This window comes from Lithobates pipiens, unplaced genomic scaffold (genome assembly GCF_037356315.1).
Source record: "Lithobates pipiens isolate NorthernLeopardFrog02 unplaced genomic scaffold, aLitPip1_a1.2 Scaffold_18, whole genome shotgun sequence".
Taxonomy (NCBI): domain Eukaryota; kingdom Metazoa; phylum Chordata; class Amphibia; order Anura; family Ranidae; genus Lithobates; species Lithobates pipiens.
In genome coordinates, this window is record NW_027507758.1 from 633082050 (window position 1) to 633095721 (window position 13672).

The 13672-nt window shown below is 48.2% G+C and overlaps 1 protein-coding gene across 1 annotated transcript in view; it reads right to left on the minus strand.

Annotated features, from left to right (window-relative positions):
- The window catches only part of LOC143986885 (uncharacterized), a 159558-nt gene that overhangs the window by 97378 nt on the left and 48508 nt on the right, over positions 1-13672 (minus strand). Inside the window, exons 11-16 of the mRNA XM_077485291.1 lie at positions 12983-13097; positions 11231-11328; positions 4933-5130; positions 4455-4661; positions 1393-1534; positions 115-1274 (exon numbers count right to left, since the gene is read on the minus strand). Of these exons, the coding sequence (XP_077341417.1) occupies positions 115-1274; positions 1393-1534; positions 4455-4661; positions 4933-5130; positions 11231-11328; positions 12983-13097 (1920 nt within the window). The remainder of the gene's footprint in view (positions 1-114; positions 1275-1392; positions 1535-4454; positions 4662-4932; positions 5131-11230; positions 11329-12982; positions 13098-13672) is intronic.

The following is a 13672-nucleotide window of genomic DNA, read 5'->3' on the forward strand; positions in this document are numbered from 1 at the left end:
GCAACATTCATATAGAAGACATTTCCCGCACTCAAGGCACTAATACACCTCGAGGGTTGTGTGGGATCCCTGATGTACAGGAAGACAGGACTTCAGTGAGGAACAATTCCCTTACTCAGGACAGGAATACGGCTTCTTGTCTGTGTGAGATCTCTGATGTCTGTAAAGACTGGACTTATCTGAAAAACATTTCCCGCACTCAGAACAGGAATGCGGCTTCTCCCCCGTGTGAGATCTCTGATGTGTGTGAAGATGGGACTTCCGTGAAAAACATTTCCCACACTCAGGACAGGAAAGTGGCTTCTCTCCTGTGTGAGATCTCTGATGTCTGGAAAGAGTGGACTTCACTGAAAAACATTTCCCGCACTCAGAACAGGAATACGGCTTCTCCCCCGTGTGCACTCTCTGATGTGTGTAAAGATTGGACTTCCGTGAAAAACATTTCCCACACACAGGACAGAAATACAGTTTCTTCCCTGTATGAGATCTCTGATGTGTGTAAAGATTGGACGTCCGTGAAAAACATTTCCCGCACTCGGGACAGGAATACGGTTTCTCCCCTGTGTGACATCTCTGATGTCTGTAAAGACTGGACTTATCTGAAAAACATTTTTCACACTCAGGACATGAATACGGCTTCTCCCTCGTGTGAGATTTCTGATGTGTGTAAACATGGGACTTCTGTGAAAAACATTTCCCACATTCAGGACAGGAAAAAGGTTTCTCGCCTGTGTGAAATCTCTGATGTATGTAAAGATAGGATTTCACTGAAAAACATTTCCCACACTCAGGACAGGAATATGGCTTCTCCCCCGTGTGAGATCTCTGATGTGTGACAAGTACTGATTTCTCTACAAAGTGTTTTCCACACTCAGAACAAGAATACGGCTTCTCACCTGTGTGAGATCTCTGATGCCTGTAAAGCCTGGACTTGTCTGAAAAACATTTTCTGCACTCAGGACAAGAATATGGTTTCTCCCCCGTGTGAGATCTCTGATGTGTGTAAAAACGGGACTTCTGTGAAAAACCCTTCCCACACTCAATACAGGAAAACCTCTTCCCTGTTGGAAGGACAGCCTTGTCCCTCACAGTCTGAGGTTCCTCAGGATAAGAGGAATACGATGGTCCATCTACACTGTGTGGTGCCGGATGGACATTTGAGGTAGTCGGGTTTTCTCCTGGACTATACTGTGTGATGTCCTCATCTTCTACTTTACAGTCTGGAGACAAAGTGAGACAATCCTCTGAGGTTTTCCTCATCTCCCGTCCATCTACTAAAATAGAAATACAAAGATTATTACTAGACATGAGCAGATGCTTTTGCAAAATCCAGATACACCACGTCTACGGGCCAGTATGGGTGGAGGAATGTATTTAGTGTTAATGACCCACCTGTGCTGATCTCTGTAGGAGTGTCCTCCTCTATAAATGTCCCCGTTATTCCATCCTCCTCCATAGACTGCTGATCATCCCTCACATACCTCTCTTCTTCTTCTGCTTTAACCTCAAATTCTATATCGATTGGATCTCCACTCTAAATCAAGAAAATGAGAGAGAATATCATCTGTAAAATATAAGCTCAAAGAAAATAATCCACAGATCGATCATCCTTCCACGCCAGGATCCTTCATTGCGACTTACAAGAAGGCTTACTCACTATTTATCTGGAGAAACGCCCCACCGCATACATATCAACTACGCTTGACTCACACGCTCAAAATCTAAGAGGGGAATTTGACTACCTGACCTCCATAAATACTATCAGGCATGTCACATTACAAGAACTGTGGGTTGGAACATTTGTGAAACCATAAAAAAAAATGGGTACCTCTAGAGAACTCATTCACGCAATTCCCAATTCATACTCTTCCCTGGTTACTCCCTCAACATTGGCCACAGGAGATCCTGACACCCCCCTTCATTCAACCCTCTCTGGCGACCTTCAAACAGGTGGAAAAATTCAGGGCTTTCTCCTGGATTTTGGGGGCCTTTAACCATGATAAAAGGAAACCTGGATTTCCCTCCCAGGAGCTACAAGTTAATTTCTGGACCATGAGTGGCCTCACAAAGATGTACTCGCACAGTATTTTTATTTTTTTTGAAAGGCACCCCCCCCCCCCCCCCCGATTATATGAGAACTTAGTATCTACGTCCCTCACTAACTCTTTTCCTTTTTGGATGTATAGACAATTACACCACTTCTTATCAACCCATGCCTCAACATCAATGTAGACAAGACACCTTACACCATTTTAATCTTAATGCACACAAAAATTGCGACAAAGACACTTAATTTCTTCCATATATGCCTTGCTCTTAGAGGATTCTCCCACCACCCTCAGTCAGCGCGCTTAGCCTGGGAGAAAGATATTCAGATTTCCCTTTCTGATGATCAGTGGGATACCATTAATGAATACACACACAAGGGCTCTCTTAATGCAGCCATTCAGGAAAATTGCTACAAAGTCCAAAAAAAACTGTTGGTACAGAACTCCATCCCACCTCCATAAATTCTCCCCATCCATACTCAATACATGCTGGAGATGTGAGAAAGCATAAGGTACCATGCTCCACTACTGGTGGGATTGTGAGTCTCTTCAACATTTTTTGGACAAAAGTCCACGAAACCAATACATAGTTACATAGTAGGTGAGATTACATAGTCGAAAAGAGACACAAGTCCAACCTATGTGTGTGATTATATGTCAGTATTACATTGTATATCCATGTATGTTGCGGTCATTCAGGTGCTTATCTAATAGTTTCTTGAAACTATTGATGCCCCCCGCTGAGACCACCGCCTGTAGAAGGGAATTCCACATCCTTGCCGCTCTTACAGTAAAGAACCCTCTATGTAGTTTAAGGTTAAACCTCTTTTCTTCTAATTTTAATGAGTGGCCACGAGTCTTGTTAAACGCCCTTCCGCAAAAAAGTTTTATCCCTATTGTGGGGTCACCAGTACGGTATTTGTATATTGAAATCATATCCTCTCTCAAGCATCTCTTCTCCAGAGAAAATAAGTTCAGTGCTCACAACCTTTCCTCATAACTAATATCCTCCAGACCCTTTATTAGCTTTGTTGCCCTTCTTTGTACTCGCTCCATTTCCAGTACATCCTTCCTGAGGACTGGTGCCCAAAACTGGACAGTATACTCCAGGTGCGACCGGACCAGAGTTTTGTAGAGCCGGAGAATTATCGTTTTATCTCTGGAGTTGATCCCCTTTTTAATGCCAATATTCTGTTTGCTTTGTTAGCAGCAGCTTGGCATTTCTGAGCCTATCATCTACTAGGACCCCCAGGCCCTTTTCCATCCTAGAATCCCCCAGAGGTTCTCCCCCCAATGTATAAATTGCATTCATATTTTTGCCACCTAAATGCATTATTTTACATTATTCTACATTGAACCTCATTTGCCATGTAGTTGCCCATCCCATTAATTTGTTCAGATCTTTTTGCAAGGTTTCCACATCCTGCGGAGAAGTTATTGCCCTGCTTAGCTTAGTATTGTCTGCAAATACAGAGATTGAACTGTTTACCCCATCCTCCAGGTCATTTATGAACAAATTAAACAGAATTGGTCCCAGCACAGAACCCTGGGGGACCCCACTACCCACCCCTGACCATTCCGAGTACTCCCCATTTATCACCACCCTCTGAACTCGCCTTTGTAGCCAGTTTTCAATCCATGTACTCACCCTATGGTCCATGCCAACAGACCTTATTTTGTACAGTAAATGTTTATGGAGAACTGTCTCAAATGCTTTTGCAAAATCCAGATACATCACGTCTACGGGCCTTCCTTTATCTAAATGGAAACTCACCTCCTCATAGAAGATTAATAAATTGGTTTGGCAAGAACGATTCTTCATGAATCCATGCTGATTACTGCTAATGATACCGTTCTCATTACTAAAATCTTGTATATAGCACCTTATCATCCCCTCCAAGAGTTTACATACTATTGATGTTAGGCTAACTGGTCTGTAATTCCCAGGGATGTATTTTGGGCCCTTTTTAAATACTGGTGCTACATTGGCTTTTCTCCAATCAGCTGGTACCATTCCAGTCAGTAAAAATTAGGAACAATAGTCTGGCAATTACCTGACTGAGTTCAGTTCCCTAAGTACCCTCAGGTGCAAGTCATCTGGTCCCGGTGATTTATTAATGTTACGTTTCCCAAGTCTAATTTTAATTCTGTCCTCTGTTAACCACGGAGGTGCTTCCTGTGATGTGTCATGAGGATAAACACTGCAGTTTTGGTTACTCGTTCCATCGTGAAGACTGAGGAGAAGAATAAATTCAATACCTTCACCATCTACCCATCCTTTATAACCAGATGTCCTTCCTCATTCTTTATGGGGCCAATATGGTCTGTCATCCCTTTTTTACTGTTTACATACTTAAAGAATTTCTTGGGATTTTGTCCATGTTCTAGATGCTCTGTCCCACCAACCTTGTAACAGTGAGGGATGGTGTGATCTTCCTGTGTGGAATCCCGGGAATACAGAGGACGGGGACATCTCTCTGGTGGGTTCCTGGTATTTGGTGGCTCCATCATATCCTTGTGTCCTTCTGAAAACTCCTCCATCACTCCATACTCCTCATCCTCCTCTTTATATTCTTCTTTAACAACAATATTATCATCCCCGAGGTTTCCACTCTGAATATATAATAAAACATTCAAGGTAACAAACATGCTGTGTATAAATCAGAACTACCAATAATTGCCATCATTTAACTCAGTGGTCATCAACCCTGTCCTCAGGGCCCACTAACAGGTCAGGTTTGCAAGATAACTGAAATACATCACAGGTGATATCATTTGCTGCTCAGTGATTGCAGTAATTCTAGTCTGCATCTCCCCCAATGTAATACATAAAACCTGGCCTGTCAGTGGGCCCTGAGGACAGAGTTGATATCCACTAATCTACCTGATGATGGTGAGGGACGGTGTGATCTTCCTGTGTGGAATCCCAAGAATGGGGACATCTCTCTGGTGGGTTCCTGGTATTAGGTGGCTCCATCATATCCTTGTGTCCTTCTGATAACTCCTTCATCACTCCATATTCTTCATCCTCCTCTTTATACTCTTCTTTAACATCAATATTATCATCCCCGAGGTTTCCACTCTGAATATATAATAAAAATAGGATTTTTGTACTCACCGTAAAATCCTTTTCTCTGTAATTCACCAACCTACACAGCTCCTCTCTGTAACAAAATGGGTTGTTAGCCCTATCACTGGAGATTCTAGGCAAGTTGTAATACAACACTTCAGAACTTTTAGTTCCGCCCAGGTGGCGGTTCCTAGGCTTCAAACCCACAGCCTGCTCAGGCAGAACTCAGTATGTCAACAAGCAGTATAACGTAAAAAGAAAAAGGAGGGGTGGGTGCTGTGTCGGTCGGTGAATTACAGAGAAAAGGATTTTACGGTGAGTACAAAAATCCTATTTTCTCTTATATTCACCGACCGACACAGCTCCTCTCTGTAACTAAATGGGACGTCCCCAAGCAGTGCCAAACGAGGGGTGGGAAAAACAGCATAAAACTTCATCTACCATGGCAAGTGGGAACTAGTGAAACTAAACCCACAAAAAACAGCAGTGTGTGGAAAAAACACCACCACGTAACCGGGTATCCTCAACAGGAGTGATCCACAAGACCGCAACTAATTGCGGAAATAATGCAACAGTGCATTAACACAACAGTACTGCGTTTTTATTGAAAAACTAGGAAAAACAAGTTTGCATAATTATTGCAACTACACGGCCGTCTGCAAAACTTTGCGGCCAAAACAGGCATCAGCCGATGCACTGACGTCTACCCTGCAGAACTTGGTAAACGCATGGACTAACGACCAGGTCGCCGCCTTACACACCTGAGCGACAGACGCTCGGTTTCAGAAAGCCCAAGACGTTCCGATTGCCCTTGTAGAGTGGGCCGTGACCGGAAAGGGGGGCACCTGCCCCTTCAAGGTGTAGGCTTGTACTACAATCTGTCTGATCCACCTGGAAATGGTGGCCGACGAGACCGCCATACCCTTCTTTGGACCAGCCCCTGAAACAAACAGTAAGTCTGACTTCCGAAAGGGAGCAGTGGCAGACAAATACACTTTTAGAGCCATAACCACATCGAGAACGTGAAGGGTCACCACTTTAGGGTGCTTCGGCTTAGGACACAACGATGGTAATACAATGTCCTCATTGATATGAAAAGCTGAGACCACCTTCGGTAGAAAGGACGGTTGCGGACACAACACCACCTTATCCCTGTGGATGACCAGATAGGGCGACTTGCAAGACAAGGCTGCCAATTCCGAAACCCTCCTGGCCAATGTAATGGCCACTAGAAAGACCACTTTCTGGGAAAGAGTCAACAGGGGAATCTCCCTGATGTTTTCAAACTGCAGTTTTTGAAGTGCCGACAACACCAGGTTCAAATCCCATGGGGGTAACAGTGGACGCACCAGAGGGACTACGTGTCGTACCCCCTGAACGAAGGCACTCACTAAGGAGTGCAATGCCAGGGGTGGTTGAAAAGACAGCCAAAGCTGAAATTTCCCCTTTGATGGTGCTTAATGCCAATCTCTGGTCAACTCCTTGCTGGAGAAACAGCAGGATCCTGGATATGGAAAAGGAACGCGGATGCCATCCTTTCTCCTCACACATGGAGATGTAGGCCTTCCAGGTACGATGGTATATCTTCCGAGAAGATTTCCTCGCCCTCAACATAGTTGGGATCACCGAGTCCGACAGACCCCGGTACCTCAACACCTGGCTCTCAATAGCCATGCAGTTAAAGCCAGCGATTGTAAAGCATAATGAAAGATTGGACCTTGAGATAGGAGGTCCTCTCGCAACGGCAGTCGCCAGGGAGCGTCTGCCACCAGACGCACCAGGTCCGTGTACCAGGGCCGCTGAGCCCAATCTGGGGCAACCATGATTACTGGAATCCCCTGGGCTTCCACTCTGCGGAGCAGACGTGGCAACAGTTTCAGTGGAGGAAAGGCGTAGATCAGCTGGTACTGATCCCACGGAGCCACCAGCGCGTTTGACGCGTCTGCCCATGGATCTCTTGTCCTGGACACGAATCTTGTCACCTTCCGATTGAGACGGGAGGCCAGTAGATCCACATCTGGTGTGCCCCACTTCAGGCACAGCTGCCTGAATATCTCCGGGTGCAATGCCCATTCTCCTGGGTCCAGTATCTGGCAGCTCAGATAGTCCGCCTGCCAATTTTCCACCCCAGGGATGTAAATGTCCGACAAGGCCGGTACGTGTCGCTCTGCCCACCGAAGTATGTGTGCGACCTCCCGAGCAGCGGCTGAGCTTCTTGTTCCTCCTTGGTGATTTATGTATGCCACAACCGTGGCGTTGTCCGACTGTATCCTGATGGGACGCCCTTGAAGACTCAACGACCATGTGTGGAGACACAGCCTGATCGCTCTCAATTCGAGCAGATTGATCGCCAACTTGGATTCTTCCGTCGACCAGAGGCTTTGAGCCGACTGAATTCCCATCACTCCACCCCAGCTGGATAGACTGGCGTCCACAGTGATCACCGTCCATTTCAGAGGAAGGAATGATTTTATGGACTGAATCACTGGGGACCTCAACCACCAGATCAGAGAGTCCCTGACTGGTTGGCTCACCTGGATCTGTCGATCCAGGGACAACGGAGATTTGTCCCATTTCAACAAGATCTCCTTCTGCAGTACTCTGGTGTGGAACTGGGCATAAGGTACTGCCAAGAGGCTACCATGAGCCCCAGTACTCGCATGCAAAAGCGGAGCGACGACCACTTGTGATACAACAGTAGTTTGACCGCAGATCTGAGAATCTGCAGTTTGTCTGAAGGGAGAAATACCCTCGCTTCCCTGGAGTACAATAGCAAACCTAGGTACTCCAGACGCTGGGTCGGCACAATCACTTCTTTAGGTTCAACAGCCACCCAAATTCTTGCAGGGTCTGCATGGTGATCGCCACATCCTCCTCTAATTCTGAGGCGGAAGATGCTCTCAGGAGATTGTCTAGGTAACCCACGATCGCGATCCCACAACGCCAATACTGGAGCCAGTACCTTGGTGAAGACTCGGGGGGCTGATGCCAGGCCAAAGGGAAGAGCCACAAATTGGTAATGGACTTCCCTGACTGCCAAACTGAGACATTTTTGATGCCGAAGGCATATGGGTATGTGCAGTTACGCATCCTGGATGTCCAAGGACGCCAGGGAGTCACCTTGATGGAGTGCAGTGACTACTGAGCGAAATGATTCCATTCTGAACCTCTGCACTTTTACAAAGTGATTGAGGGCTTTCAAGTTCAAGATCGGACGTACCCCTTCCTTCTTGGGAACCGCAAACAGATTTGAGTAGAATCCCTGGAAGCTTTCCAATGCCGGAACTGGTACAATCACCTCCTGATTCAGAAAGTCCCTTACCGCCCCCAACAGGGCCTCCCGGCGAACCGCGGATACGGGTATGCTGGAGGGGAAAATCTGATTGGCGGCCAAGAGAGAAACTATCTTGTAGTCTGTGGAAATCAGATCGCAGACCCATTGGTTGGATAACCGGGAGGACCACTGGGCTGCAAACTCCCGAAGGCGACCCCCCCCCTGAGACATGGGTGGGGGCAAACCTTCATGCGGTAGCACCCTTGTTCGCAGGCTTAGTAGGCTTGCGGTTCCAGGGACGCTTTTGACCATCCGTGGGCGTCCTGTCGGGCTGGGACGTTTTGTCGAAGCACCGGGCAGATGAAAAAGCCGGAAAAAGAGGGCCCTTGCCTACGGCGTGGCTCCTTAGCCTTCCTGGCCTGTGGGAGTAGAGTACTCTTACCACCAGTGGCATTTTTAATAATGTCATCCAACGAGGCTCCAAAGAGCCGGTCGCCAAGGAAAGGAAGATCCGTCAGGGCTTTTTGGATGCCTGGTCAGCAGACCAGCATTTTAACCAAATCAGGCGCCTCAGCACCACGGCTGACACTGGAGCCCTGGATAACAGGGGGAGAGTATCCAGGGCCGCGTCACAAACGTACATAAGGCCTTACACTCGTTGGTCTGCTAGTTCTACGCAGACAGGGGAAGCCTGTTGCTCTCCCAATTCAAGGTGCAAAACTTTTGCCCACTCAGTCAGTGTCTGCAACACCAGTGCGGATGCCAGTACTGGTCGCACGGCTAACCCCACAACCGTAAACAAGGAACGAGCCCCCGCCTCGGCCTTCCTATCCGTGGGATCTCTGAATGCGGAGTCCCCTGAAGCGGGATCGTGGTTACTTTATTTAACCTGGATACTGGGGGGTCCACGACCGGAGGAGCCGATCATTTCTTGAGAAGGCTTTCCTCAAAGGGGTAACGCACCGCCATGTATTTGGGGACCGAAAAGGTCCGTTGCGGGTGACCCCATTCCTTGTAAATTAACTTATCAAAATAAGTCAGATACGGGAACACCTTAGGTGAACGTGCTGGCTTGCGGGACCCAAAGGGAACCGGTATATCAGCAGATGGGTCCGCTGGCTCCTGAATCTTCAGGGTATCACGCACAGCTGTGATAAGTGTTCCAACTAGCACTTTATCGCGCCCGGACCCGGACTCATCCTCACTGTCCGAACGGTCCTGGTCAGCGTCATCTGACAAGACAGAGCAGGGGTCACCGGCCTCAGCAGGGCCCGAGTCTGCCTCAGAGCTCTCCCCAGAGGACGGGGGGGTGGGCAGGGGCCACTTTTTATCACTTTTCTTCCCACATACCACCTCTATCTTGGCAACGAACAAATTGAGGACTGCCGTAAGGGTGTCCATAGGGGTCGCGCAGTCCGCAGGTGACCCGGTTGCAACTGTCTGGATTTCGGGGGAAGAAACACCAGTTTCTGAAGCCATGCTGACCCTACCCTGTCTGCCACCCGAAGGGGACTTAGGACAGTGACAGTCCCACCCTCCTGCTGCCGCTGGCTGAGGGGCTCTAACCCGCTGGACTCACTACCCTGGGCTGTTCCACGCTGTATTACCGCAATGCCTGGAGATCCCCAGCGCTCCCAGATGCAGAGATAGCAGAAAACTGTGTCTGTGGGCGACTGGTCGCACGATCGGTGGGCAATCAAACACACATGTTCAGAACACAGGAAAACCTTCCCAGCGCCCTGTGATGACCAAACAGGAAGCAGAGAGCACAGCGGCAGCGGCTAGAGCACAAAAACGTGGTCTGGCTACAAGAAAATGGCCGCCAGTGTACTTAATAGGGAATCACCAGGAAAATGGCCGACTGAAGCCAGAAGCCAGTCTGACCCTTGCCCATACTTAAAATGGCCACGAACAGCGCTATGTGGGACTAGAGAGAACATGTGGCAGGCACAGCGCTGCACCAACACAGGGGCATGACTACACAGGCATCCTGCGGGACTAAGCTGCAGGACCCAGGCACCCAGCACAGCTAAAACCCCCAGGCGAGAGCCCAGACACACACACACACCGCTCAGCACATGTACAGCCACCCCCCCCCCCCCCCCCCGTGAGGGGGGGGGGAAGGAGGGAGTCAGGACAGGGGAGAGAAGAGAGGGGGGCTCCCGAATCGACCTCCCAGGGAATGCCCAGCTGCTCCACCCTGCCAGGCAGGGAGAGCTTTACTTACCAGTCCTGAAGCTGGGAGACATTGCACGGTAGTCAGCTCCTGATCAGTATAGGGAAGACTACTGGCCTTGGTATACTGTGATGCAGACATCAGTAGCCCGGCCATATGTACGCCCTGGAGCATAAAGCTCCCCGACCACCTCTGGAGCTGAGGTATGCCGTGGCCTGCCGAGCCGTAGCTGCGACCTGCACACACTCGCTGGCCGGACTGGGGAGACTACAAGGATAAGTGAACCAGCCTGTCACCCAGCCGGCTGTTGATAGATCATAGGATCATTCATCTTGCGCAAAAAGCCAAGCTTCTGCATCAAAAAAACACGGACCTATGGGCCCGCAGGGTTCCTAGGTGTATCTCCTTCACTAGGCAAGAAAAAACGGAGTTCTGCCTGAGCAGGCTGTGGGGTTGTAGCCTAGGGAGCGCCCCCTGGGCGGAACTAAAAGTTCTGAAGTGTTTTATTACAACTTGCCTAGTATCTCCAGTGATAGGGCTAACAACCCATTTTGTTACAGAGAGGAGCTGTGTCGGTCGGTGAATATAAGAGAAATATTAATTGTAAGAAACATGCTGTGTATACAGTATATCAGAACTACCAATAATTGTCAACCATCTACCTGATGATGGTGAGGGATGGTGTGATCTTCCTGTGTGGAATCCCGGGAATACAGAGGACGGGGACATCTCTCTGGTGGGTTCCCATTACTGGATCCATCTGTAGAAAACACACACACTGACTGAATACATTAAAAAAAACATTACACCTAAAACAAATAACTATCTGTATACAGCAGTGCTATAAGTTCATAAGTGAAAACACACTAACACAACAATAACTGCATGCTGATAGCGAGAAATGATGTAATGAAGAATGAAATAAAAAAATGTAAATAGAATGAAATACCAAAGCGTCGATATTAAAACACCATTTAAAAAAGTCCATGTGAAAAACGTTAGTGCAACATTATGCCGATGTGCAATAGAGAAAGTCCTCCAATAGTGTTCAGCTCTTCACACCACACCACATGTGCACACACCACCTCTTCCCCATCAGATATGAACTCACCGGATCAAAATGCCACACATTCTCCTGTTTGGCAATAGAGTGGTTAACCACAAAAAGGTTAATATTACACCACAAAGTTCTTCACTTCTGTAGGTCTGGATTAGGTTGCTCATATAAAGGATGAAAGAGTACAGCTCTACTAGTGCAGTATGTCTTGAACACAGTTTAACACACTTGTATAACAGGGATTAGACCAATTATCGGGAGAGGCAGTGTTTCACCCCACTGCAAAGTACTGGCAGAACGTCACTTCCGGTTTCACGTCCTACAGAATCCCTGGACGAAGTCGTGATGACGAAACGCATTGGGACGTAGCTGTATGGCAACCAGAAGCGACATAGGACGTGAAACCGGAAGTGACATTCCGGCAGTACTTTCCTGTCGGGTGAGACACTGCCTCATGTTTTCCTCATGGACTTTTTTTTTAATGGCGTTTTAATATCATCACTTTGGTATTTCATTCTATTTAATTTTTTTAATTTAATTCTTCATTACATCATTTTTCACTATCATCAGTGCATGCACTATCAGCATGCAGGTATTGTTGTGTTAGTGTGTATTCACTTATGAACTTATAGCCAGTGGAGACTGGTGGGTTCTCCTTTTTGAGGGGGGGGCAGAAAACATGCAACAACTCCCCCCCCACCGGATAGTGTGGCATTGGCCACCAGCAGCACCCGCGGGACCACCCACGGCACTGACCACGCGCAAATGGTCCAGTGGCACTTACCCGCTGTGTGGCGGGGCTCTCCTCCTTTCCTGCAGTGGCGGGCTGTCCTCCTTCTCTCCACCAGTGCGGGCAGCGGTGGCTCCAGTGTCTCAGGCCTCCTCCCCTGTGTGTCTCCTCTTCCACCAAAGCGCTAGACATCCAATAGGATGGCCAAATTGGGAAACAGGTCTCACAGACCTGCCTCCTGATTAGCGAGGAGGAACTATAGCGTGACCATAGTGAAAATGTATTTACTATCGTCACCCGACAGGGTGGGATCGTGACGCAGTGCTCTGTGTCCTGAGCCCACCCTATTTTGAAGCCTATTAGAGCCTCTGGCTCTAATCACATGCTTCAAAATACACACCCCCCTGCCTATCCCCGCCATAGTAATTCATGTGCCTGGCATCCTGAAAGGGGTCCACGACCTTCCTGTGTGGAATCCATCTCTCTAGTGGGTTCCCATTACTGGATCCATCTGTAGGAAACACACACACTGACTGAATACATTGTTTCTATGTGTTTATCAGATGATGGGGGATCTAGGTGGAGCCTCCGTACTGCTCTCTCCTTTACAATAAAGTCTCCTCTTACCCGGTGATGTGAGGGGCGGCTGATTGTCCATCATGACGTCCTTGTAGAGATCCTTGTGTCCTTCTAAATACTCCCACTCCTCCATGGAGAAATAGACACACAGATGGTGAGGTTTCTGTGGGGAGAATTTGATGAATAAAAATTTTATTATAGCTGTGTGAGGTTGAGGGGTGAAGAGTGCCGGGGTGAAGATACCAACACTGAGAGAAATGTAGAAAAGTGCCCGCCAGGTTACAACAAACCAAAACCTGAATGATAGACTGATTAAGTAGAGGTAACTCATGATGTGCAGGGTTACCTAGTGCTGAATAGGGAGGACGTGATCCAATGGAGGGCACCGGGTCCGATAAGTGAAGTGCCCCAAGTGCCGAATCCCCCCCTGGAAGGACTCCTATATAAGCACCACCACAGGACAGCCCACCAACGTCACACATGCGTAGTAGGTGGTAGGGAGGCAACACAAACCGAGCGACTAGCGTCCAAGCCAGTGGTGCCATGACCATCTCCCATGCCGCTCAGGAGCGTGGAAACAACAACGCCGCGGGCATAGCAGCGCCACAAGGACGCCGCACACCCGCCATGGGTGGTGTGACGTCGATACACAATGATGGCACTTATGGGACATCGCAAGAGGCGGGGAAGGGGAGGAAACTGGAAAGCAAGCGAGCCAACAAGCAAGCAAGCAAACAA